Genomic DNA, 24989 nt, shown 5'->3' with positions numbered 1-24989 from the left:
CAAGAACCAGAATTTATATTTAATCTTACTAATCTCTGTCAACCACATTCCTCTATTTTGTCTAAATTCCTCACATCTTCCTCTAAAACTTGGCATCATTAACTCAATTCCAAAACATTTGTTAAACCCTTATTCCATGCAAGGCATGGTGCTAGGGACTGGAAATATAAAGACAAAAGCCTCTAAAAGGGCACTTGCCCTTAAGAAGAGGCAGCCTGGCTCAGAGATTTCAGAAAAGCTGGCATTGAATCCTAGTTCTGCTGCTTACTACTTGTATGACCATGAGCAAGTCACGTCCTGGACCTCAGTTTCCTTATCTGTAAAATGAAAGGATTGAATAATAAATGACTTCTGGGATTACCTCCAGCTCTAAATCTATGATCCCTTCGTTTGATGAAACTACTGGAAGGATACACCACGTATACAGATAAGTAAATGCAAAATAGTTTGAAGAGGAAGGTAGCACTGATGACATGGGGAATCTTTTTTGCTTTGTTTTGTTTTTTGGTGAGGCAGTTGGGGTTAAGTGACTTGCCCAGGGTCACACAGCTAGTAAGTGTCAAGTGTCTGAGGTTGGATTTGAACTCAGGTCCTCCTGACTCCAGGGCCTGTGCTCTTTACACTGCATCAGCTAGCTCCCCCATCCCTTCTCCTTTTTCTTCCTTTCCCTCTATTTCCTTCTCTCTCTGTGGCTTTCTCTCTCTCTGTTGTCTCTTCTCTGTCTATCTCTCTCTTTCTCTCTTCTCTCCTTTCCTGATAATTTGCTCTCCTATTCAGTCACACTTTAATGATTCTTCTTGTCTTTCTTCTTTTAAATATTGATTTTCTTCAAGGTCTGGCTATTTATTATAAAGAAATATGTCTAATGGAAGAAATGAAGGAGCCCCAGAAAATGTATCAGTTACATGTCCACTACCTAAGTCTGTGGATCATGGTATAAACATTTCACTTATGGTCCTCTTGGTCATTCTCTAGGGTCTCACCCCTCTCTGCTCTCTGGGACTGCCTTCAGTCCAGGGTCTAGAATTGGGAATGACATTGGAACTCTAACACTTTGACCTTTTTCAAATTCTTATAATAGTTATCTTATTAAATATCCTGTTGGAACCATATATATCATTTGTAAATCCTTTGTATTAAGATGGTTGGTTCCATAGAAAGTCAAAAGGTCAAAGGTTTAAAGTGAGATTTTAAGGAACCTAAAATCCTTAGTCGGGGCAGCTAGATGGCACAGTGGGATAAAGCACCGGCCCTGGATTCAGGAGTAGCCTCAGTTCAAATCCAGCCTCAGACACTTGACACTTACTAGCTGTGTGCCCTGCAAAAAAAAAAAAAATCCTTAGTCTTAGGCCAGGGGTTCTTAAATTTTTTGGCAGGATGGCCCCTTCAGCAGTATGGTGAAGCCTAATGGACCTCTTCTCTGAATATTGTTTATAAATTTTAAAAGACATTTAAAATGCATAAAATATGTACAGTGTAAACTTAATATGCATAAAATAAAATTAATAGAGTGACAAAGGAAACTGACTATATTGAAATAATGGTATCATTTCATTTTTAAAGTTCACAGACACCGGCTCATAAGCCACCCGATGTAGTCCAGTTCACTGGCTTTACTCTTTCTGTAGAGTCTAGAGAGTGATCTCTTACTAACAATAGGGTTTTTTCTCTTTCCAGGTGCTTGTTGTGTTACTACTCATTACATCAGTCATAGAACTTGCCTTAAGCCTTGTTGAGAGCTCAGGTCAGACCACTCTTCCAGCTGTCATACACTAATCCATGTCTCTACATAGTCACCTGGGTAAGAAGCATCTTAAAACCTCTGAGTCTGAAATTCATGCTCTTGGATGAAAGGAGAACAATCCAGATACAAGAGTCAGTGCATCAAAATATTTTAGATCCAGAAGGACCTTAGAGATACTTGAGTCCAGTTTCTTCATTTTCTGGATGAGGGAACAGAGGCAAACTGAGAATATAAGAGTAGCAAGTTACTGGCAGAGCTGGGATTAGAAACTCAGGACTCTTATACCCAGTCCAGTGGACTTTCCACCACTTCCCTCTGACTTGAATGTTGCTTCTAAGAGAGCTACTGGTCTAGATAAGAGGAAGTAGGTTATAAAAGGGTAAAACTGGAGAACAGAGGATTTTAGGTTTTGAGCTTTCTGGTAGGCATCAATTGTGAAGTCATCTCCCTAAGTAAAATGGCAGCTCTAAGGACTTGGATATAGAATTAAATAATGTAAATTGAGAAGCACCTTAAGAAACATCTACTCAACCTCCTATTTTATACAATTCAACAAACATTTGTAAGTACATAACTGTTCTAGGTTCCAAGGCCAATACAAAGTTTAGAAAAGAAATGTCCCCTGCCCCAGTACAGGATGATGATCCAACACAGATAACTGGAACACATAATATTTGCGATAAGGTGCAAAACCAAGCTTAGGCAGAATGTCCTCTCCAGTGGACAGATGGGAAACTGATGCTCAGAGTAGTATTGACTCCAGATTATAGTTAGTGGCAAAGCCAGGATGGGGACCTAGGTCTCCTTCCCCCCAAGTTCATCAGTCTTTCTGTGGCAGCACACTGCTTCCTGGGAATGTGAAATGCTTTTTCTTCTATCTTCCTATCTAAGTACTGAGGATGGACATGAGTCTCTTGATTTAAGCAGAGAGAGAAATTCACCTGATAGGAATACATAAATAATCACCCAAAACTAAATCTGATCAGAGTAGCCAAAGACTGTCTAGCATTGTTCATATAAACCTTCCCAAAGGGATTGTGGAGAAACCACCATAGTTGAATTCCTTTTATCTCCAGAGCATCTAGGAACAAAAGTAGGTGGAAGAAGATGAGGCAGCTAGCTTCTCTGATTCTTCCACTTGCTTTGTTTGATATTAATAGGAAAGATTGGGCACAGAGCTCTAACATCTTTCTGTCTTTAATCTTCTCTAATCCCACCATTAGAGATATATTTTGGTTGGGTTTAGAAGCTTTTGTCCCGCACTACCACAATTCCCCATTCAAATGAAGGGGATATCACATCTTACATGTTATTAATTTTCATCCACTGCTAGCTGATAACCAGATGGGTGACTAGAGGGTTGTTTCCTAGGGCCTGGGGATGGGGAAGAAGGGCACTTGACAGGAGAAAGTAGAGATAAACCTTTTCCTTGATCTGTCTTTCCCCATCTCCATCATTGATCCCAGTCATTCTGTTAGTGAACAATGTTCTCACAAAGGCATGGGCTCCTCTCTAGATCCTGGTTTTGGTGACCCATCACTTCAGGAGATGGTGCGTGAAGAAGGACTCTTGGATACTGTGTATATTCTGGGTTTTCTCTATGGTCTGTGGAGTTTTCCAGTTCCAGACTCTAATCCGGATCCTCTTAAAGGTTAGAGAAGGGAGAGAGGAAAAGACGAGTGAGAAAAGAGTTGCGATTATAAGACTTGATTATTTATTAGTTCTAATCATGGGAAAAGATCTGGTCAGTCTAGAACAGGGGTTCTTAGCTTTTTTGTGTGTCATGGTCCACTTTGGCAGTCCTTGAAGTCTATGGACCCGTCCTCAGAAAATGCTTAAAAGTGCATAAAGCAAAATGTATCAGATTATAGGAAACCAATCACATTAAAATGTAGTTATCAAAATAATTAAAAACAACAATAAGGAGGGGCAGTTAGGTGTCACAGTGGATAGAGTATTGGCCCTGGATTCAGGAGGACCTGAGTTCTAATCTGGCCTCAGACCCTTGACACTTACTAGCTGTGTGACCCTGGGCAAGTCACTTAACCCCAATTGCCTCACAAAAAAAACACATGAAAAACCCCACGAAAAAACAACAATAAGCTCATGCCCCCCAGATTAAGAACATTTGGTCTAGAATCATCTTGGAGGCAAAAGCTATGAAACCCCTTTTTCTTTGACTTTTTTTTTCTCCTTAGGGAAACAATTCCAATCTTGCTGGATTCTGCCTGTACTTCATCTCCTATGGTATTCAGGTCCTTATGCTGATAATTTCATCCATTTCAGAGACAACTCCAGAAACCAAAGCATCATCAAATGTGAGGTTTTGAAACTTTGGCTCCCTATCCACTATGTCATGGGATAGTCAGTCAGCCATTCAATTAGTGTACATTTACTAATTTGATGAATATCTTAGGGAGGATGCTAGGTTCCAGGGGTACAAAACCAAAAGTGAAGCAGTCCCTGCCCTCAAAAGCTTATATTCTTTTAGTCTTTTGAGAGATGACAACCTCAGCATTCTCACATATAGATCCTGGAATCCCAGGATAGAGTGGCAGAGACCCTTTCTAGGACATTAGAAACAGGGGACTGCTGTAGCATTGACTTGTTGGATTTTAGAAGGATCTCCAAGTCTCCAGCCTGGGATATTTATATAAGTCAATTATTTTATAGGAAATTCCTGATAAATCATGTACCATTGAGAACTTCAACCATTGTCAACAAACTCTTTTGATTGGCAGATTTCAGGGCAACAGATTAAACTTGGGGAAATGTCTGACCTGTGGGAGAATGATATCAGAATTTCTTGTTGTATCTATGTCTGATTTTTCTTTTCTGTGTGTCTTGCAGAATCCATCAGCCACTGCCTCATTTCTCAGTTCCCTTACCTTTACTTGGTTTGACAGGTAGGACATAACTTGGGTATGGGTTGGTCCTTCAGCAATGTTTCTTCCCCTTCCTACTCATTCTTTCTAGAGGACATGGAAAGTTACATAAGAGTGGGTGTGAAGCCAGTCTCCGATTCCCTTCTGTTTTGGTCACAAAGTAAGCATGGACTATTACCAATCTTTCTTTAATCCACTATTATAGATTCATTTTCTTGGGTTTAGGAGTCTTTTTTGACTTCCATATTTCAAACAGAGTAAATCAAGTCTTAAGAGTTATCTAGTTTAGTTCACTGCTAGCTGCTAATCAGATGAATGACTGAAGGATTGTTTCCTAGGGATTAGGTAATGACAGGGAGCAGAAAAGGGAGATGAACATTTCTGGCTATAATTTCTAAAAGTCCAAGAATACAAATGAATTTGTGAATTAGTGTCAACTTGTTGCAGCTAGAAGAGGTTCTGAGTGAGTATAGGAACAGGACTAGAGATGACCTTCAGATAGTTATTGCCCAAAGAGTAGCTAGATGGTGTAATGGATAAAGCACCAGGTTTCGAGTTAGGAAGACCTGAGTTCAAATCTGACCTCAGACACTTACTAACTTTGATACCCTGGGCAAGTCACTTAACCCTGTCTGCCTCAGTTTCCTCATCTGTAGAATGGGCTGGAGAAGGAAATGGCCAACCACTCTAGTGTCTTCACCAAGAGAACCCCAAATGGGGTCAGAAAGAGTCAGACATGACTGAAAAACAGCACCAGCTGAGTAAGCTTCCCTCTCCTAAGACAAATCTATTCAGGTTCCTTGGAAGTTTCCCACAAAATACACCATGGCTAATTTCAACATATATCTATTAAGCAAGGCCCTGCACTAGGCATCCTGGGAGATCAAAAGAAAAAAAGATTTTTAAAAAAGATCTCTGTCCTAGAGAGCTTACAGTCTAATACTAGACATTGTTCAGTTGTATAAACAATGTCCTTCCATACTTCTTAAAAGGGAGAGATCATTTTCAGTTGGGCTTTTCCTAGAAGACTTCATAGAGGTAGTCTTGATGGTTGGATAGACTTTTTTTTAAAGTTTTTGGCTTTTTTGTTTGTTTGTTTGTTTTTAGTGAGGCAATTGGGGTTAAGTGACTTGCCCAGGGTCACGCAGCTAGTAAGTATTAAGTGTCTGAAGCCGGATTTGAACTCAGGTACTCCTGACTCCAGGGCCGGTGCTCTATCCACTGCACCATCTAGCTGCCCTGAATTGTGTACACCCTTCTTTTTTTTTTTTTTTTTTGGTGGGGCAATGAGGGTCAAGTGACTTGCCCAGGGTCACACAGCTAGTAAGTGGCAAGTTTCTGAGGTCGGATTTGATGGATAGACTTTTTTTAGTGTGGATAAGGCACTGGACTTAGAGTCTGGCAGACCTGTGTTGGATTCCTGCCTCAGATACTGGCAAGTCAGTTTCCTCATCTATAAAATGGGGTCAATAATAGCAGCCACTGCAGGAGAATCAAATGAGATAACACATGCAAAGCTTTGTAAGCCATCCAGTGAATATTTAAATTCTGGCTACTCTTATCAAGCTTGTGGGGAAGAATCATTCTGGCTAGAGGCAAAACCATGACTGAGGATACTGAAGCAAAAAGGGATAAAAAGCCTGGTCATCACATAATGAGTTGGATGGCATGAATAGGGGAGGCTGGGAGATAAAACTGGAAGGGCTGAGCCGGATTGTGGAGGTCCTTGAATACCAAGTTAAGAAGCCCATGGAGGGGACTCACTGAACAGAGAAGGTAACACAATCCACACAATACTCTGGGAAGATTAGCTGGATGGCATTTTGCTATGCAGGGAGGATTAGAAGCTGAGGGAACCTCTAGGCAAGAAGGCCAGTTAGGAGGCCATTGCTACAGAAAAGCCGTAGAATAGACGGCTAGAGAAAATTTGCTGTATGAGCAGGTAGGAGCTAAGAAGGCCTGAACATCAGTGATGGTGGTGGTGGAAATGGCGATGGAGGTCCAGGTGTAAAGAGGATTGTAGAGAACAAATGAACAGGAATCAATTGGAGGTGGGCATACAAGAAAGAGGGAAGGATTGATCAGGACTTAGAATCTGAATTGCTGAAAGAATGGTGGACCTGATAACAGAAAGAAGGAAGTCAGAAGGATGAGTTTGTCTGAAGAGGAGAGGGGAGAGGGAGAAGAAATAGTAGATTAGGTTAAAGACATAGTGAGTTTGAAATACCAGTTGGACCATCCAGAATGAGATGTCCCATAAACAGTTGGAAAGGCAAGGATTAGAGAAATTGAGGAAAGGGTATTGATTTATAATAATGAGAGGCAGTAAGATACAGTGGTTAGAAGGCCTACCTGTCTTGGACATTCTATTGGTGGTGTGACTCTCCCTACCCTCCCAATTCACTTCTTGGTGCCCCAGACAATTCTCTAAGACTTTAAGGCCAGTTGCCAGATTAAAAAAAAAAAGACAACTGACATTTATACAGCTTTTTAAGCTCTCCAAAGTCCTCTAGTTACTATAACTCCTATTTTACATATGGGGAAACTGAGACTGACCTGCCTAGGATTACACAGCTATGTACCTGAAGCACTATTTGAAACCACCTCCCTGACCCAGAAACATTACCTCTTAAATAGAGTGTCACACAAATCAATATGATGATTGGAACCATGAGAATGAGTGAGATTCTGTGGGAGGAAGGGAGTCCAGAAAGAGCTGGACAAGGAATGACCATTTCAAATGCCACAAATTGAATATGGTTCAGCCAAGGGAACAGAGAAAGAGCAGGCAGAGAAGCAGGGTAGGGTACTTACTGTCAGGGAAGCCAGCAGAAAGGGGTAATCAATCAGCAAGCATTTATTAAGGGCCCACTATGTTCGGGGTACTGTGCTAGATGCTGGTGATGCAGGGACAGAAGAGAACTAGTCCCTTCTCTCAATGACTTTATATTTGACTAAAAGGGACAATAGGTACATATATAAAAATATCCATACATAAAAATTTATAGAATAAATAATGAAAGTAAATACAGGGTCATTAAATATAAGATAATTAAGGAGGGAAGGCACTAACCCAGGAAAGTTTTTGTGTAAAAGGTGGCGCCTAAGCTATGTCTTTAAGGAAAGGAGGAATTCTTTGAGCTAAAAGTGGGGAAGAAGGACATTCCCAGCATGAATGCTTCTCAATGCAAGGGCACCACGACTGGAGATGGAGTATTGTGTGTGAGGAACAGAGAAGGCCAATTTGCCTGGACCATACAGTGATATAGAATGAAACTAGAAAGATGGGTTGAAGCCAAGTTGGGAAAGGCATTAAAGCCCAAATAAAGAAATTCATATTTGATCCTAGAGGCAATAGGGAGCCATTGGAGTTTGCTGAGTAGGAGGGTGACATGGTCAGATCTGCACTTAGGGAAAAATCACTTTGACAGCTATTTGGAAAATGGGTTGGAGAGATATGAGGCTCAGAGACCAGTTAGGGAGCCATTTCAACACTTCTGGTGAGCAGGGGGGATGAGAACAAAGGTAGTGAGCCCCTGTCTCAAGACAGAATTCTTATTTTGCCATGAAATGCCTTTCATAATCTCACCCAATCTTTCCAGTTTTACTTCCTGCTACTTCCTATCCATACTCTTCCACTCTTTATTTTCTGAACTTTTTTTACACTTTTCTGCTTCCTTTGCTTTAGCCAGGCTATCTACTCCAGCTAGAATGCCTTTTCCCCTACTTGATTACACACCTCTGGCTATCATGATTCTATCTGTCCATATGGGCCATCTCTGTGAAGCCTTCTATGAAAAGCCCAGCCAAAAACAGGGCAGAGATCATAGTTTTTTCATTTTAAAAAATCTCTTGGGTTGCCTTTTAAAGGACCTTAATGAATATTTGTTGAATGGCTTGGATGAGAAAGATGCTGTGGAGAAAGAAACAAGAAAGAATTTAAAGAACAAAGGGAATGGTCAATGAAAATGTATTTTTTAAACAAGGAAACAACAGAAGAAAGAGTCAATAACTATAAATGCTGCAGAGAGCACAAGAAGGAGGGTGAGGGCTTAGTTGTGGTGATTTATTGGTTGCTGGTGACTCTTGAGCCATTTTCAGTAGAATGTTGGGATGGGGAACAAGATAATAAGATGATGAGTGGGTGGTAAGGAAGTGACTGCAGTAATGTGAGCCATTTGGAAAAATGAGTCAGGAAATAAATTAGGGAAATAGGAGAATGGAAGAGTCAACAGAGTGAAGGAAAAGAGGTGTGTTTGTTGGTTTGTTTCCTTGTTTTTTCAAAAGGTGAGAGACGTGAGAGAGGAAGGATCTAGTGGAGAAGAAGACCAGAAAGTCCCTTCTGGTTCTAACCCAATAATCCTGTGAACCTTCTTTTTACAGTATCATTTGGAAAGGCTATAAACATTCCTTGACCTTGGAAGATGTCTGGGATTTGAATGAGGAACAGAAAACCCATGAAATCTCTAAGATATTCACAAAGCACATGGAAACAGAGATGAAGAAAGCCAAGCAGGCGTTGCAGAAACGGTGTCAGAAGAGGAAATCCCAGGACACATCTGAAGCCAGGATGAATGGTCCAAATGCTAGTCAGAGCCAAGACAACCTTGTGTTGGTAACTTTCTCAGAGCACTGGTGGACACACATCCATGTGCATGCATGTGCATATGCTTCCCTATCTTAGGTGCATGTCAGTGCACATGGTAACAACAGGGAGGACTATGCCCTGTATCTATAAAGCACTTGACAATTTTCAAAGTGCTTTCAGATAGATTATTTCACTTGATCCTCACCATGATACCAATGGTGCATGGAAAAGGTATTATCATCTCATAGGCAGAGGGCTCAGGCTCAGGTTCAAGTGACTCACTCCAGGTGATGCAGCCAGAAATCAAATGTCCTAACCCAAAGAACTCTTTAACTGAGTTCTTTGACTTTCTTTAAAAAGAAAGTACAGAGTTCAAATACAGCTTCAGACACTTGACACTAGCTGTGTGACCCTGGGCAAGTCACTTAACCCTCATTGACCCACAAAAAAAGAAAAAAGAAAGAAAGAGAAGAAGGGTGTGGACAGACCCTTTCAGAATATCCATTAAAAAAAGAAAAAAGAAAGTACAAAACTAAGTGCTAAATTCTATGTTCTGAGTATAACTACCATAGAATGGGAGCTCCTTGCAGGAAGGGACTATTTTTTTATTTTGTCTTTGTCTTTCCAGTACATTGCAAATAGTAAGTCCTTAATAAATAAATGCTAGATGGGTCAAATTAAAGTAAAGAGAAAGGGCAGAACAGCTAGGTGGTACAGTAGAGAGAGTACCAGGCCTGGAGTCAGAAAGACCAGTGTTCAAATCTGGTCTTACACTTACTAGCTGTGTGACCCTGGACAAGTCACTTAACCCTGTTTGTCTCAGTTCCATCATCTATAAAATGAGCTGGAGAAGGAAATGACAAACCACTCCAGTAGCTTTGCCAAGCAAATCCCCAGAAGATGTTACAAATAACTGGACATGACTAAACAAAGAGGAAGGAGAGTCCTCAGAGATGACTCTGTGATGGAGGTTGGGATTTCAGCCAGCCATGTCTAGATACAGTTGTTGTCCATGACTCTGCCCTTCAACTACTCTCTTTACCCTCTCAACTGACAATCTCATTTACTCTTAGAGCTTTAGCTAAAATAGCTAGAAGTAAAACTCTGCCAAACTCCAGTTCCACATTTCCAATCCTCCTCTTAGCATCTTCACTTGGATGTCTCACTGGCTTCTCAAGATTACCATACCCAACACTGAAGTCATTTTCCTCCCCAAATCATTTCTTCCCCTTGCCTCTCATTTTCCCATTAAGGGCACCAATGTTCTTTATGTCCTTCAGCTCAAAACCTGATAGTCATCTATTACTCTTATTCCCACCTAGACACACCCATGACTCCAAATTACAGTGAGTCTATCTCTGCAATATCTTCCACACTTCATTTCACTTACAAGGAAGGTAGAACAGTCTACTGAAAAATGTACAAGAGTCAGGGAAGATATGAGTTCAAATCCTCCCTCTGACATTCACTGTGTACCCATGGATGAGTCACTTAACTTCTCTGAGACCTCACAGGAGTGTTGTAAAGATCAAATAAGTTGACATGGAAAGTACACTGAAAACTTTAAGGCACTGTCCAAATGTTAGTTAGGATTATTTCCACTTCCAATACACTAGTCCAGGGGGCAGCTAGGTGGAGCAGTGGATAAAGCACCAGCCCTGGATTCAAAAGGACTTGAGTTGAAATCTTCCCTCAGACACTTGACACTTACTAGCTGTGTGACCCTGGGCAAGTCACTTAACCCTCATTGCTCCACCAAAACAAAACAAAACATAACAAACAAAAAACAAACCAATACACTAGTCCAAGACTTCATTATTTCTTGCCTGAACTTCTACAGTAGTCCCCTGTCTGGTCTTCTGGCTGCCAGTTTCTCCCCAAATCTCTCCCACACATCATTACCAGAATGATCTTCTCTTTTCTAATTTTATTTTTAGTTTATGGAATAAAACAAGCACCTCCATAAGAGTACAATTTTTTTTTTACAAAAAAAGATGATTGTATGTGAAACTGCAAATCTACTATGCACAACTCCCTAGTCCTTTCAAATATACAACAAAATTATCATGAAAATACTTTTTTTCTTCTCTCCCCCCCACCCTAGAAATGGCTATCATTAGACACAAATATGTATAGTATGTATATGTATGTATATATACACACATATATATATATATGTATGTATATGTAAAATTATTCCATACATCTATTTATCAGCTCTTTCTCTGGATGCAGATTGCATCTTTGTCATATGTCCTTTATAGTTAATTTGGGTACTTAATAGACAAAATAACTCATTCACTCAAAGTCATTCTTAAAACAATATTGATGTTGCTGTATCAGTACTCTCTTATTTCTACTCATTTTGCTCTTCTTTATTTCATGCAAATTTCCATGTTTTTCTAAAATCATTGATCTTATCATTCTTATAGCACAGTAGTATTCCATCACAATCATATACCATGTCTCGTTCAGCCATTCCCCAACTGATGGGCATTCCTGCAATTTTCAGTTCTTTGCCACCACAAAGAGAGCTGCTATAAACATTGTAGAATATATAGGTTTCTTTTCCTTTTTCCCTAATCATCTTTGGAAATAGACCAAGTATGATATTGCTGGGGACAAAGGTAGTATAATAACTCTTTTGGCTATCCAAAATGGTTAGATCATTTAACAATTCCACCAACAATGAACCTGATTTTTCCCATATCCTCTCCAATAGTTTGTTACTTTCCCCTCCTGTCAGTTTAGCCAGCCTGGTAGGTGTAAAATGATACTCCAAGGTTGTTTTAATCTGATTTCTCTAATCAATAATGATTTAGAGCATTTTACATGATTATAAATTGTTTTTATTTATTCCTTGGAAACTGGCCTCTTCATATCCTTTGACCATTTGTCAATAGGGGAATGACTTGTATTCTTATAGATTATTATAGAATGATCTTCTTAATTGTATTTTGATGACCATCAGGGCTTCCTCCCAAACATCTGTAAACCCTTAACCTCTGCAGTTCATCATCTACAGTATCCACAGAGAGGTATTGCACCTCACTGTTCAATACTGGGTGACCACCAACTTCAGGAGTTTAGTGGTGGAGACAATGCCACAATTAACATTTGTTGAATTGAAGCATCTTGAAGTAGGTAGAAAGGAGTGGGGAAGGCAGACTTAGGAGAGGATACATCAAAAGCCAAGGAACAGAGACAGGTGTGAGTGTAGTGAGTTCCAGGAGATGGTGAGGAGAATGGTCTGGTTGGAGCAGACTGACAGATATAACTCATCAGCCATGGCTGAACAAGGATTAACCATGAATGTGCAAGCATTGAGGAGGTAGCAGCAGACTGCATGAAGGTTGGAGGTGCTGGGATTCAGAACCCAAAGTAGGAAGAAGCAGTGTGGTAGTTGGATGTTGGGCCAAGGATTAAACCATGGAGCTAGAAAGAGCAGAGAATCTATCCTAGGAAGGTGGGAGGTACACTCTGGGTTGAATATACAGAAGTAGAAAACTAGAAAAAGTGGGTCCAAAAGCAAGAATGCCTACCAGTCATTTCAAATATGGGGAAATTGAGCTTTGTGTCTTTGTTCCTGGGCTTTCAAATTTCTTCTACCACATGTGATCCTACTTACTGCAAAAGACACATGGGCTTGGATCATGACTCTTCTATCCTTTCTCAATGACTTGTTTTTGCCTTCAGGAAGACATGAAACAGAAAAAGAAGAAGAAAGGGTCAGAATCTGGAACTACACAAGACTTTGCCAAGTCCTGGTTAGCCAAAGCTCTGTTTAAAACTTTCCGCGGTGTTTTGATTATGTCCTTCATAGCCAAGGTGATTCAAGACGTCCTGGTGTTTCTGAGTCCTCAGCTCCTAAAGTGAGTTGTGATGTACTGTGCTGTCTTTGTGAGACATAAGGGGCTAGTCTGTCTAGGAGAAAGGCTGTATGTACTCCATCAGCCCATTGCATTTTTCACTGTAACCTACTGCATTTAGTTGATCAAAAACAAAGGGGTAATTTTCAAAACCTAAGGTGATGGAAATTGTATGGGGTCCCTTTCACTTCCCTCCACCATTCCAAGCTTTTCTTGCATCCAATTCTATTTCCCTTTTCTCCATTCATATGGTTATCGCCCTACTTCCTGCCCTCATTGCCTCTTACCTAGTGCAATAGCCTCATAGTCAGTCTTCCTTCTTCTACTCTGTCCCCTCTCCAATCCATCCTCTGAACAGTTGCCAAAATAGTCTTCCTAAAGCCATCTGATCCTATTACTCCCTTAATCAAGAGCCCCTCAGTGGCTCCCTCTTGCTCCCTGACAACATACAAGATCCTCATCTTAAAGCCTTTTATAATCTGGCTCAAGTCTACCTCTCCAGGCCTGCCTTCACATTCTTCTCCTCTCACACTCTGAATTCTGGCCAATTGGACTTGTTTTTCTTTGAATTTGACCCTCTATCTCTCAACTCAAACTTAGTTCTCCAAACTAAGTGTTCCATCTCTGACCTCTGTGCCTTGTAACAGCCTGACTTCCATGCACCAAAGCACTCCCTCCTCACCCCTGCCTCTTGGAATCGTTGGCTTCCTCAATGGCTCATGTGTCACTGCTTACAGAAAGCCTTCTTTATCCCTCTAGTTGTCACTACCCTCTTGTACATAGTAGGCACTTAATAAATGCTTGTTGGATTGAACTGGGCTTTTAGGGAAAACCTAAGACTATATGGAGACTCAAAGATCCTATTTCCCTATACACCAAGAGTTATTGTGGACTAAAACACGTGCATGTGGTAGCTTGCATTGCCGGGGGACCACTTGCATTTTGGTTTTGGCGCATGCCTTCTGTTTAGATTGTGGCCTTCCGTGGGGTTTAGGTATATTATAACATACTTAGGGAATCATGGGACCCAGTTCTAGTTCTGTCTTTAATTTACATCAGAGGGCAATCTCCTGCTTGCTTAGCAAGGCCCATGTGTTCCAACTGAGCAGGACAGCTACCCAGCTACCCAGCTACTCGTCTCAGTCTAGGAGTCATGGGATCTGACTTCTAGTCCTGTTTTTTATTGACACTAGAGGCAATCTCTTTCTTGCTTAGGCAAGCCACATTTCCCACTGAGGCAAGGACAGCTATACCCACCTCAATCTACCCAGTTTACACTCAGGGACAGGCATTCACAGGAAGAGAGGAGAAATAAGGTTAAGAACAGGAAAGATCATCTCAGTGTCTTTCAATGCCCCACTCCACTTTTGGTATTCCCCAAAGGGTATAGACCTAGAGCAGGGAGGGGACCATATAGATCACTTAGTATTTTGTGGATGAGGAAACTGAGGGTGAGAAGGGCCCCAAGGTCATAAGTCAGTAAATGGCAGATGCAGGATTCTGAAAGCAGACACTTCAATTCTAAATCTGGCACTCTTGTGTGACTCTCATCAAAGGCAGGGGGCGGGGTGGGAGGGAAGGGAACATGGCACTCAAGCAGGAGGTTGATCCGTGGCCATCATTGTAATGGGACCCTGCCTGTCTGCCAAATGGAGGGATTCGTGGTCCTTGGAGGTCTGGGTGGCATCACTTACTTGGCTTTTCTCTGCAGGCTGATGATCTCATTTGCTAGTGACTCCTCAGCATATGCGTGGGGAAGGCTATGGGTAACACTGCCTCTTTTTTGTGGTGGCCCTCATTCAGTCCTTCAGCCTTCAGTGGTACTATCAGTATTGCTTCACCCTGGGCATGACTGTGCGCACAACCCTCATGGCTGCTGTGTATAGGAAGGTAAGCAGAATCATGGGGTCCTTCAGAGCTATCATAAAATTGGAGCTATCATAAGAAAACAAATAAATACTCAGGGGCTACTTTTTCCATCATCATTTCTGTTTGGAGAACTGCAGAAGGTAAGTGAGCCTTTGTCCAGTGGCAAAAATGAGGTTATCCCTAAGTCCAGGGAAGGGAACATTTAGTAGCTTTATGCTCCTGGCATTTGGGGAATTTTCTGATTCCATATCATGACCAAGAAATCTAGTACATTCCCCCTGAATAGTGAATTGGTGGACTGAAAAGATCATGAGAGAAAGAGATTTAGGGAGAGAAATGGCAATTGAGGTGGATAAGGGTTTATACCACAAGGTTCAGAGGCTAAAAATAGCAAAGTATATCTGATCAAAAGAAATTCACTTGACCTCAAGTCTGGACTCTATAGTTTTCCCCCATAGGAAGATGACTCAGAACCATGTTCCTCCATCCATTTTGTCCAATGCACGTATAGCCCTTAAAGCTTAGACCCTAGAAATAGACGAACTATGTTTAATGAAAGGCAAGTCACTTGACCTCAAGTATGGATTTCCATGGTTCACTCCACTCCAAAAATTCTTCATTTGCTAAAAGTAGCCACACTGCCCCCATGGGGGTGATGGCTCAATGACATTCCTCCATCCATTGAGTCTGAGGCCAGAATCAATCACTCAATAAATTATTGGTTAACAAATTATTTTCTTTTGTTCTCTGTTGTTCCTGAACAAAGGGCTGCCTTTAAGTCCCTCTTCTCTTGCTCTAAGGGGTTAACTTAAAGTACTCATCTAAGTTTTATCTTAGACCTTAACCATCTCCAGGCAATGCCCGAACAGTACACTGTTGGTGAAAACAGTGAACCTGATGTCTGTGGATGCTCAGCGATTTATGGATGTGACCAACTTCATTCACCTGCTGTGGTCATGCCCTTTCCAAATTGTGTTATCCATTGTCTTCTTGTGGATGGAGCTAGGACCCTCAGTCCTTGCAGGTTCTAGGGGTAATGATACTACTTATCCCCGATTAATGCATTTTCTGGCCACCAAAAGCAGAGCAATTCAGGTAAGAATAAAAAGGATAACTTCAACTTTAACACACAGAAATACAATCTGAAACCTTTCTTTTTCTGTGGCTTCTGAAGATGAAAGTTTGGGCTTATAGCCTGGGGTTAGGTAAGACATGGTCCAGGGCAGCTAGGTGGAGCAGTGGATAGAGCACCAGCCCTGGGAGTCAGAGGACCTGAGTTCAAATCCGGCCTCAGACACTTAACACTTACTATCTGTGTGACCTGGGCAAGTCACTTAACCCCAATTACCTCACTTAAAAAAAAAAAATATATATATATATATATATATATATATATATATATTATATATATATACTAGCTTTGGGGGCAGCTAGGTGGCACAGTGGATAGAGCACCGGCCCTGGAGGTCAGGACTCCCTGAGTTCAAATCCGGCCTCAGACACTTAACACTTACTAGCTGTGTGACCCTGGGCAAGTCACTTAACCCAAATGCCTCACTAAAAAAAAAAAAAAAAGACATGGTAAAACTTGGATGAAATGATCAAAGAAGTTAGCAAAACCAGGGAGAATAGTATTACTATACACCAATCAGGCATTCAATTGTTAAGTTCTTATTATGTCATCAATGCAGTTGCTTTGCACTAAATGCCAAGGATACAAAGAAGAAAGCAAAAGGCAGACCCTGTCCTAAGAGGTCTTACTATTTCAGCAGTAAGAACAACATGTACATAATAGTTTATAAAGGTAGGGTATAAAGTAGATGGAAGTGACCTTAAATGGGAAGAAGGGGCATTTGGGGGGCAGGAGTATTTTTTTTATTATTTTAGTGAGGCAATTGGGGTTAAGTGACTTGCCCAGGGTCACACAGGCTAGTAAGTGTTAAGTGCCTGAGGTCAGATTTGAACTCAGGTACTCCTGACTCCAGGGCCGGTGCTCTATCTACTGCGCCACCTAGCTGTCCCAGGGGCAGGAGTATTAATGAGAAAAACCTTTTGCAACAAGTAGCATATGAACTGAATTTTTTTTCTTTTTTGGGGGGTAAGGGGGAGGCATTTGGGGTTAAGTGACTTGCCCAGGGTCACTCAACTAGTAAATGTGTGAAGCTGGATTTGAATCAAAGTCCTCATGACTCTAAGGCACTAGTGTTCAGTTGACATTATTATCATTATTATTATTTTCATTATCATTATTTATGAGCAGAATCTTGAAGGAACCTAGAGATTCCAAGAGGCAGAGGTGAGGAAGAACATTTTAGGCATGGCAGATATCTAGTGAAAGGGACAGAGAAGATGAAGGGTCAAGAATACAGGACAGCACATAGGCCAATATGGCTGGAGTGTACAGAACATGAAGGGAAATAAAGTGTCAGAAGACTTAAAAGAGGAATGGTCCAGATCATGAAGAGCTTTAAATGTCAAACAGTAGAGTACATCCTTGCTCTGAGAAAAAATTAGGTACCACATGGATTTCCTGACTAGGTGAGTGACATGGTTTGCCCTCTAGAAAAATTACTTTGGCAGTTGTATTTGACTTGTATTTGTCAGATGGATTTGATGTGAGGTAGGGAGACCAACAATTGATTAGATATGAGGGATAAGTGAGAGTCAAGAGTAAAGTATGATACCAAGGTTGGGAACCTAGAGGACTGGAAGAATTATGGTACCCTATACATTGAAGGAAAATTTCAGAAAAAGGAATGGGTTTGGGGAGGGACAGATAATGAGTTCTGTTTCTGCATATGTTGAGTTTGAGATGCCAAGGACAAGCAGTTTGAAATGTTCAATAGGCAGTTGCTGATTCAGACTGGGTCTCAGGAAAGAGTCAAGGGCTAGATATATAGATTTGGGTATCATCTGATGTAGAAATAATAATCTAATCCATTCTAGCTGATGAAGTCACCAAATGAGAGTATAAATAGAAAAGAGAAGGCAGTTTTGTAATTGCAGTGAGTGGGCATGACATAGATGAAAATCCATCAGAAGAAGAAGAGGTGGGAGAGATGTATGATGGTAACTACTGTGAATGAAGGATCTAGTGCAGGTTTTTTATGGATAAGGGAGAGTTGGCATCTTTGTGCATAAGGAGGAATTGAAGATTAAAGAGGACACGGATGATAGTGGGCCAATCTTCTAGAGAAGATGGAAGAGGATGGGATGAAGGGAAAATGCAGAGGAATTGGTCTTAATAAGGAAAAGGGGTGCCTCTTCATCAGAGACCTCAATGAAGGAGGAGGTATTGAGGGGGTGATGAAAGGGGTTCATAAGCTGAAGAAGTCTTTGCAAATGGCCTATTTTTTTCAGTGAAGTATGAGTCCAAGTCCTTAGCTGAGAGGACTGGGAAGGGTGTACTGTTGGAGACTTGAGAAGAGAAGGTTTGGAACAGCCACTTTAGTGAGTGGGACAGAAAAAGGATGAAGGAGGTGTAAAAAATTATTTTGGTGCACTTAGGGCTTGGTTGAGATTAAACAACATAAATTTGTGATGGACCCAGTCAGCAGAGTTCTGTAATTTTTTTCTAGCTCCATTCAGTAAACAACATGTGAGGAGGCACAAAGGAGGAGGTGGGAGTAATCAAGGGCTGGGATTTGGCACGGTGTGATTGGCAATAGGATAAAGGAATAGGGATTCTAGGATGGAGAACAGTACAGAATTGAACTGGTTTACCAATGGACCAAGGTTGGGAAGGAAAAGGGTGTATAACCAGAGCAGCAATGATGACCTGAGAAAATATTGAGAAGTAGAGGGACTGGAGGTCACAATGAAGATGAGGAATAGCTTTAGGGATAGTAAAGCATAGAGAAATATGGAATGATAAAATATCAAGGAATTTTAGAGTTCTTGAACATGAAAGAGGAATGCCCAAATTAACCTGAGTTCCCATGATCCCTCATTTTTCTTCCCTTGATATTTATGACCCAGACATCCTATCCCCTATCTTCCAAAACATCTTTGAAGGTCCAGGTAACCATTTACTTGTCAGGGGAAATGACGAGCATTGTTAACTGTCAAACACACACACACACTCAAACCATAACTCCCAGGGGTCAATAAGAGTTCTTTTTGAGTCTTATGCTCTCAGCTGAGAACCTTGTCACCAAAGTGCCAAACCCCGCCCCCATACACACATACACTTATGTAATAAAAAGTTTATTTTTTGAAAATTTAACAAGTGAAAGAATTACTGATTTTGAAAAATAATTATGTATGTGTACAAGAATTCAATTCACACAAGAGATGTTTGCTTATTTGTAGATTATTTTATGGATTCACAGATCCCTTGTATTAAATAGCTAAATTTTTCCCTCTTTTTATTTTTTCTATTAGCAAAAGGTTTTTAAAAATAATCTATACCTTCCACTAGCCCCTCAACATTAAACAAATAAAAAACAATTCTCAAAAAAGAAAGGCCTCAGTATATAGCTGCATTGCCAAGCAAAATAAATTCTAATATAATCTATGTCCAAAAATATGTCTCTTTCTGCATTTAAAAATCTCTTTAACATTTAATCACCTCTTCATTAGGAGGTGAATAGCATATTTCATCTTCATCCTTTTGGACTCCTTATCATTGCGTTGATCAAAATTCTAAAAGCTTTCAAAGTTTTTTTTTTCTGTATAATGTTGTTGTCATTGTATACTTTGTATGGTTCTCCTAGTTCTATTCACTTTGTTCAGCAACACTTGATAAGGGCATTCCCATTTTCCTACAAAATTAACCATTTTATTATTTTTGGCACAATAATATTATATATATTATAACCAATTTAACCATTTCCCAGTAGGACACCTGCTTACTTTCACATTTTTGACTGCCACAAAAAGAACATGTATGTATGTATGTGTATATTATATAGTATATATTGGTATATGTAGGTACTCTCCTTCTTTTTGTACTGTAAAGTTTGGAGAGATTCCTATTCTTATCTTGAATTTTTAGACATAAGAGGGAGAACTGGAAGCTTGGAAAAGTCCCTTAATTTCTCTTAGCAAATCCCCAAAAGAATATTGCTAATCCTTTCATTTATAAGGCTGGCTCATGGGTCCCAAGGTTAAGGGGGATGCCTATTTGATGTTCATTTCAGATAGTTTCCCTAAAATCCAAGGTTATACCTCCTTTCATGAACATCAACCCAAATTCAGGAATCCATGTTTGTGGCTGCTTCCTCATGCAGAATCACAGAATTTAAAAGTTGTAATGTGTCTGTCTAGCCCAACATGTATCTGAACACGAAATCCCTTTATGAGGTCCCTAAGAGGTAGCTATTATCCTCTGTTTGAAGACCTCCAATGAGGGAGAACCCATCACCTCTTAAGGAAGTACTATCTAGGAATGTTATTGTGCTATAAGAAATGATGAGCAAGATGGTTTCAGAAAAACCTGGGAAGACTTATACGAACCAATGCAAAGTGAAGTGATTAGAAACAGGAGATCATTGTACAAACTAACAGCAATATTGTAAACATGATAAACTGTGAAAGATTTAGCTATTCTAATCAATACAATGATCTATGACAATTCCAAAGGACTCATGATAAAAAAAATGCTATTCTCTTCCAAAGAGAGTGTTGATGAACTCTGAATGCAGACTGAAGCATATTTTTTCACTTTCATTATTTTTCTTGCTTTATTTATTTATTTGTTTTGGTTTGGTTTTTTTTGCAGTATGGCTAATATAGAAATTTGTTTTGCAAGACTTAACACATATAATGGGTGTCATATTGCTTTCCTTCTCAAGGGGTGAGGTAGGGACTGGAGAGAGGGAGAGAATTTGGAACTCTAAATAAAAAAATGAATGTTAAAAATTAACCAACAATAAAGAAAATGGAATAAAAAAAGGAAAGTACCATCTACTTTGGGATCACCCTGATTATTAGGAAGTTTTTCCTTTTGCATCAAGCCTAAATTTGGTCGCTCTATAACTTCCACCTCCTACTCTTTGTTCTACCCTCTGAGATCAAGTTGAACTAACTTCATCTACATTGCAGTGTTTCAAAAACAGACAGATTCCTATCATGTTCTGCAAAAATTTCTTTTTTTCCAAGATAAGCATTCCAAATTACATAATCCAATCCTCCTATGGTAGAGACTCAAGGACCTTTTTCAATCTATTTTAATAAGGTTAGAGAGAAAAATAAGCATTTATTAAGCACCTACTATATGCTAGGCACTATGCTAAGCACTTTGAAAATATCTTATTTAATTTAATTTACCTTCATTTACCAAACTTCATTTATTCTTGACATCAGGGAATACATTTAGGACAGATACACTTTTCATTAGATGGAGAGATGGTTGATAGGAAGAACTTTTATCTCTTTTTTTTATCCCCAATGCTTACTTAGTACAGTGCCTGGCATATACTAGGCATTTAATAAATACTTGTTGATTAACTGACTGGGTTGTGATCTTTATTGTTGGAGAGAATTTCTAAACTGATGAGTTCATAGATTTATATAAGAATTTGAGCTGTCTAGTACCTTATTTTATTTCCTGTATAGGGAATTATTTCTAGGCAAGAAAGAAAGCTGGAGAGAGATTGGGAGAATAGAAGTAATATATGCTAAGGTGAAAGGAAACAGGGAATACTTGCCTTCCATTTCCCTCCTTAGCCTCGGTCTCCTCTCCTCACTAATATAAAAGCCTACCCAGGGTAATTTCTAGTCAAAGGCAGCAACTCTACCAGAGAATCCTCAGAACTTAAAGAAAGCCTTTGCCTAAGAATTATCCCTCATTCCCAATTGGGACTATTCAGGTAGGTAAGTCAGGTTCAGGGAACCAAGTAGAAAACAATATTTTTCCACTAGGCAACAGAATGTACCTGGGCATCAGGTCTGGGCCACAGACTAGATCATCTCTGAATGAGTTCAACAGGGTATCTGAAGGGTGATACACACACACACAATATAAATATACACTTATGTATGTATGCATATATGTGTGTATATGTGCATATAATAACGGACATTTTATACATATATGCATATATATGTATATAAGTAGTAGTTGTTGTTCAGTTGCTCATTCATGTCCTACTCTTTGGAACTTTGTGGACCGTAGCACACCAGAAATGTCCATGGGGTTTTCTTGGCAAAGATATGTGGCTTGCCATTTTCTTCTCTAGTGGATTAAGACAGAAAGAAGTTAAGTGACTTGCCCAGGGTCACATAGCTAGCATCTGCAGCCAGATTTGAATTCAGGTCTTTCTGCCATCAGATCCAGTGTTCTATCCACTGAGCCATCTACCTGCATCATATTTAAGTATATGAGTATATGCCTCATATATAAATATATACATATATGTATATGTTATATGTGTTACACACACACATACACATATCTTCCTTCCCCCTGCAGGTTGAGAACATGAAGAACAAAGACAAGCGTCTGAAGGTTGTGAATGAGATTCTCAGTGGAATAAAGGTGAGTAGCAAAACCTGGGGCACCTCCCCCCACAGTGTAGTCATAGGCACTAATTGGCTTCCTGATTTCCATGAACACTTCAGAGATCTGAGATCCTGACCCCTTTGTCCTTGTGAGAGCCATGGTCTCACTCACACCCTGCAGAATCTCATTTTCCATATCCTACTTCTCCTTATTCCTCCATGAAAGTTCTCCATCCTCCAGTGTCCCTGTGTGGTGTAGTGGCGACTTAGGATTGTCCAAGACTGTGCTGGTAGAATGAGAGTTCTGGCAGTCACTACCAAGCTTTGAGTAGGGGCCTGGAGATGGACTGCAGTTATCTGAGGACCAGTTTGGTTAAGTTCAGAGAGTTTCATCACCTACTTGTCACCAGAAGGATGAATTTCTTCAGCCTCTGATACTTTTGAAGGCCATCTTATAAGTTATATTGAAGTTGCAATCTACATTGTTGGAGGGAGTATTCATACAGTGAAATCATAGGCTCTTGAAACACTGAAGTACTGCCTCTCCCAGAATTTGAACTTGCTCAAAGACTTGGGCTTTTGACCTTGAGGGTCTTTTCATTGACATGATGCACAGCTCAAATGCTTCTCTCCCAAAGCTTTCCATTTCCTCATAGAGATCTTATTCTAGCTTTTGCCCTAGAGACTGTGTCCTGAGATCCTGATGGGTGATACTTTCCAAAGTGTATGTGTTGGTGATCAGAAGGATATCTTGGAAAAGACAAAGAACTAGTCATCAGGAAATCTGGCTTTAACTTGCTGTATAGCTTTGCAAGGCACCTAATATGTAAGAGAAGACTTTTGGACCAGTGGGCCCCCAAGTTTCCTACCAATTCTAAACTTCTTCTTCTTCTGGACAATGAGGGTTAAGTGACTTGCTCAGGGTCACACAGCTAGTAAGTGTCAAGTGTCTGAGGCTGGCTTTGAACTCAGGTCCTCCTGAATCCAAGGCCCATGCTTTATCCACTGTGTCACCTAGCTGCCCCCCCCCCCCGTTCTAAACTTCAATGGCCTTCTGACTTTGGTAGATCCTGAAATACTTTGCCTGGGAGCCTTCATTTATAGAGCAGATCCAGGGGATCCGAAAGAAGGAGCTGAAGAACTTGCTATCATTTTCTCTGCTGCAGTCTGTTGTTGTATTCATCTTCAGCCTGGCCCCTGTGCTGGTAAGTGTGAGGGAACAAAGAGGGACAGTGAAATGAGTGTTTTTGGTACCTTGAGGCAACTTACTACAGGGAGCAGACTGCCCTGCCCCCATTCCCACAACAGCCCTGGAAGTTCTGAGTTTGGTCCATGTCATGGCATCATGTAGTCAGTCAATCAATAGGCATTTGTGAAGGGTTTACTCTGTGCTAGGCACTGTGCTAAGTGTTGGAGATACAAAGAAAAAGCAAAAACAGTCTCAGACATGCTGGGTTAGTTTCCTCTGATAAGTTTTCTTCATGTTCTGATGAGCCCCCTGTATGTAATGCAGCAAATGGGATGCAGGGGGGCCTGAAGACAGAGGAAGGTATAGTCAGGCCTGAACTTGTCATAATGTTTAACAATCAGTTGTGGGGGAGGGACAGATTGACATACGGGAAGAGTACAACAGATACAATTTTAAGTTTAATCTTCATTATTAACACTGTCCCCATAACTCTCTTAAGTCTAGACATTCAACAATAAATCAAACCATGATTTGTAGAATTTGCAGATTTCTAGAGGGTAAATGCCCACACTGAAAATTTAACAATCCACTTACATAGGCTGCTTCCAGCATACCCTGACTATACTGCATACCGGTGAAAGCCTATTGTTAAATTTTTGATGTGAGCAGACCAACCAAGCCCGTTATTCCCTTCCTTGGATGCTGTCCAATCAGAACAGAGCCCACAGCAACAATCCTCACCTGTATGCCAAAGCAGGAGCAAGACCCCCTCTCCCTTTCTTCCTTCAACCAGAGACTACAGTAGAGAGCAACAACTCCTTATGAAAAGTTTCACCTTTCCCCATCTCTAGACCTTTCTCCACCTCTAGATGATCCTGAGGGCCAATAGATGTCTGCAGCTCTTGGCCAATAAAGTTAGTTCCCTCTCTGACCAATCAGGAATCACTCGGCTGAAGCCTTCCATCAGCACCCTGCCCCTACCTGCAGCCTCTGGGCTGAGCAGCTCTTTTTTCAGCCCCTCCCTCTCATCGCTGTGGTCTTCTTACTTTGTCTGGTTCTTCTTCCACTCTACCTGCACCTGTACCTGCACATGCACCTCTTGTCCTGGTGTTCTATGGCTTCAACCAGAGCCTCCTGACTCTCAGTGGCTCACCTTTTACTTAAAAAGAAACAACCATCCAAATTTCCCCTATCAAATCAATAGTCCTCTAAAACTCATACTTTAGCCTTCAAATGTTTATATGTATAACTGGGTTTTGCTTGGATCACCTAAGATGGAGACATCCATGTGGGAAATGGAAGGAAACTGCTTTTGGGAGAAGACATAAAGCGATAGCAACAGGGGGTTGTAAATATAAGCTCTTTGAGGGCAGGGACTGTTTCATTTTTGTCTTTGAATCTC

The 24989-nt window shown here is 40.6% G+C and overlaps 1 protein-coding gene across 1 annotated transcript in view; it reads left to right on the top strand.

Moving 5' to 3' along the window:
• The window catches only part of LOC122744490 (ATP-binding cassette sub-family C member 2-like), an 87484-nt gene that overhangs the window by 20521 nt on the left and 41974 nt on the right, over nucleotides 1-24989 (top strand). Inside the window, 12 exon segments of the mRNA XM_043990003.1 lie at nucleotides 1678-1766; nucleotides 1768-1801; nucleotides 3261-3395; nucleotides 3943-4062; nucleotides 4595-4650; nucleotides 9013-9244; nucleotides 12914-13089; nucleotides 14798-14840; nucleotides 14842-14976; nucleotides 15793-16050; nucleotides 22370-22435; nucleotides 23466-23603. Of these exon segments, the coding sequence (XP_043845938.1) occupies nucleotides 1678-1766; nucleotides 1768-1801; nucleotides 3261-3395; nucleotides 3943-4062; nucleotides 4595-4650; nucleotides 9013-9244; nucleotides 12914-13089; nucleotides 14798-14840; nucleotides 14842-14976; nucleotides 15793-16050; nucleotides 22370-22435; nucleotides 23466-23603 (1482 nt within the window).

Source organism: Dromiciops gliroides, chromosome 2 (assembly GCF_019393635.1).
Source record: "Dromiciops gliroides isolate mDroGli1 chromosome 2, mDroGli1.pri, whole genome shotgun sequence".
Lineage (NCBI taxonomy): Eukaryota > Metazoa > Chordata > Mammalia > Microbiotheria > Microbiotheriidae > Dromiciops > Dromiciops gliroides.
The sequence above is the reverse complement of the archived record's forward strand: the minus strand, read 5'-3'. Positions and strand labels throughout refer to the sequence as shown.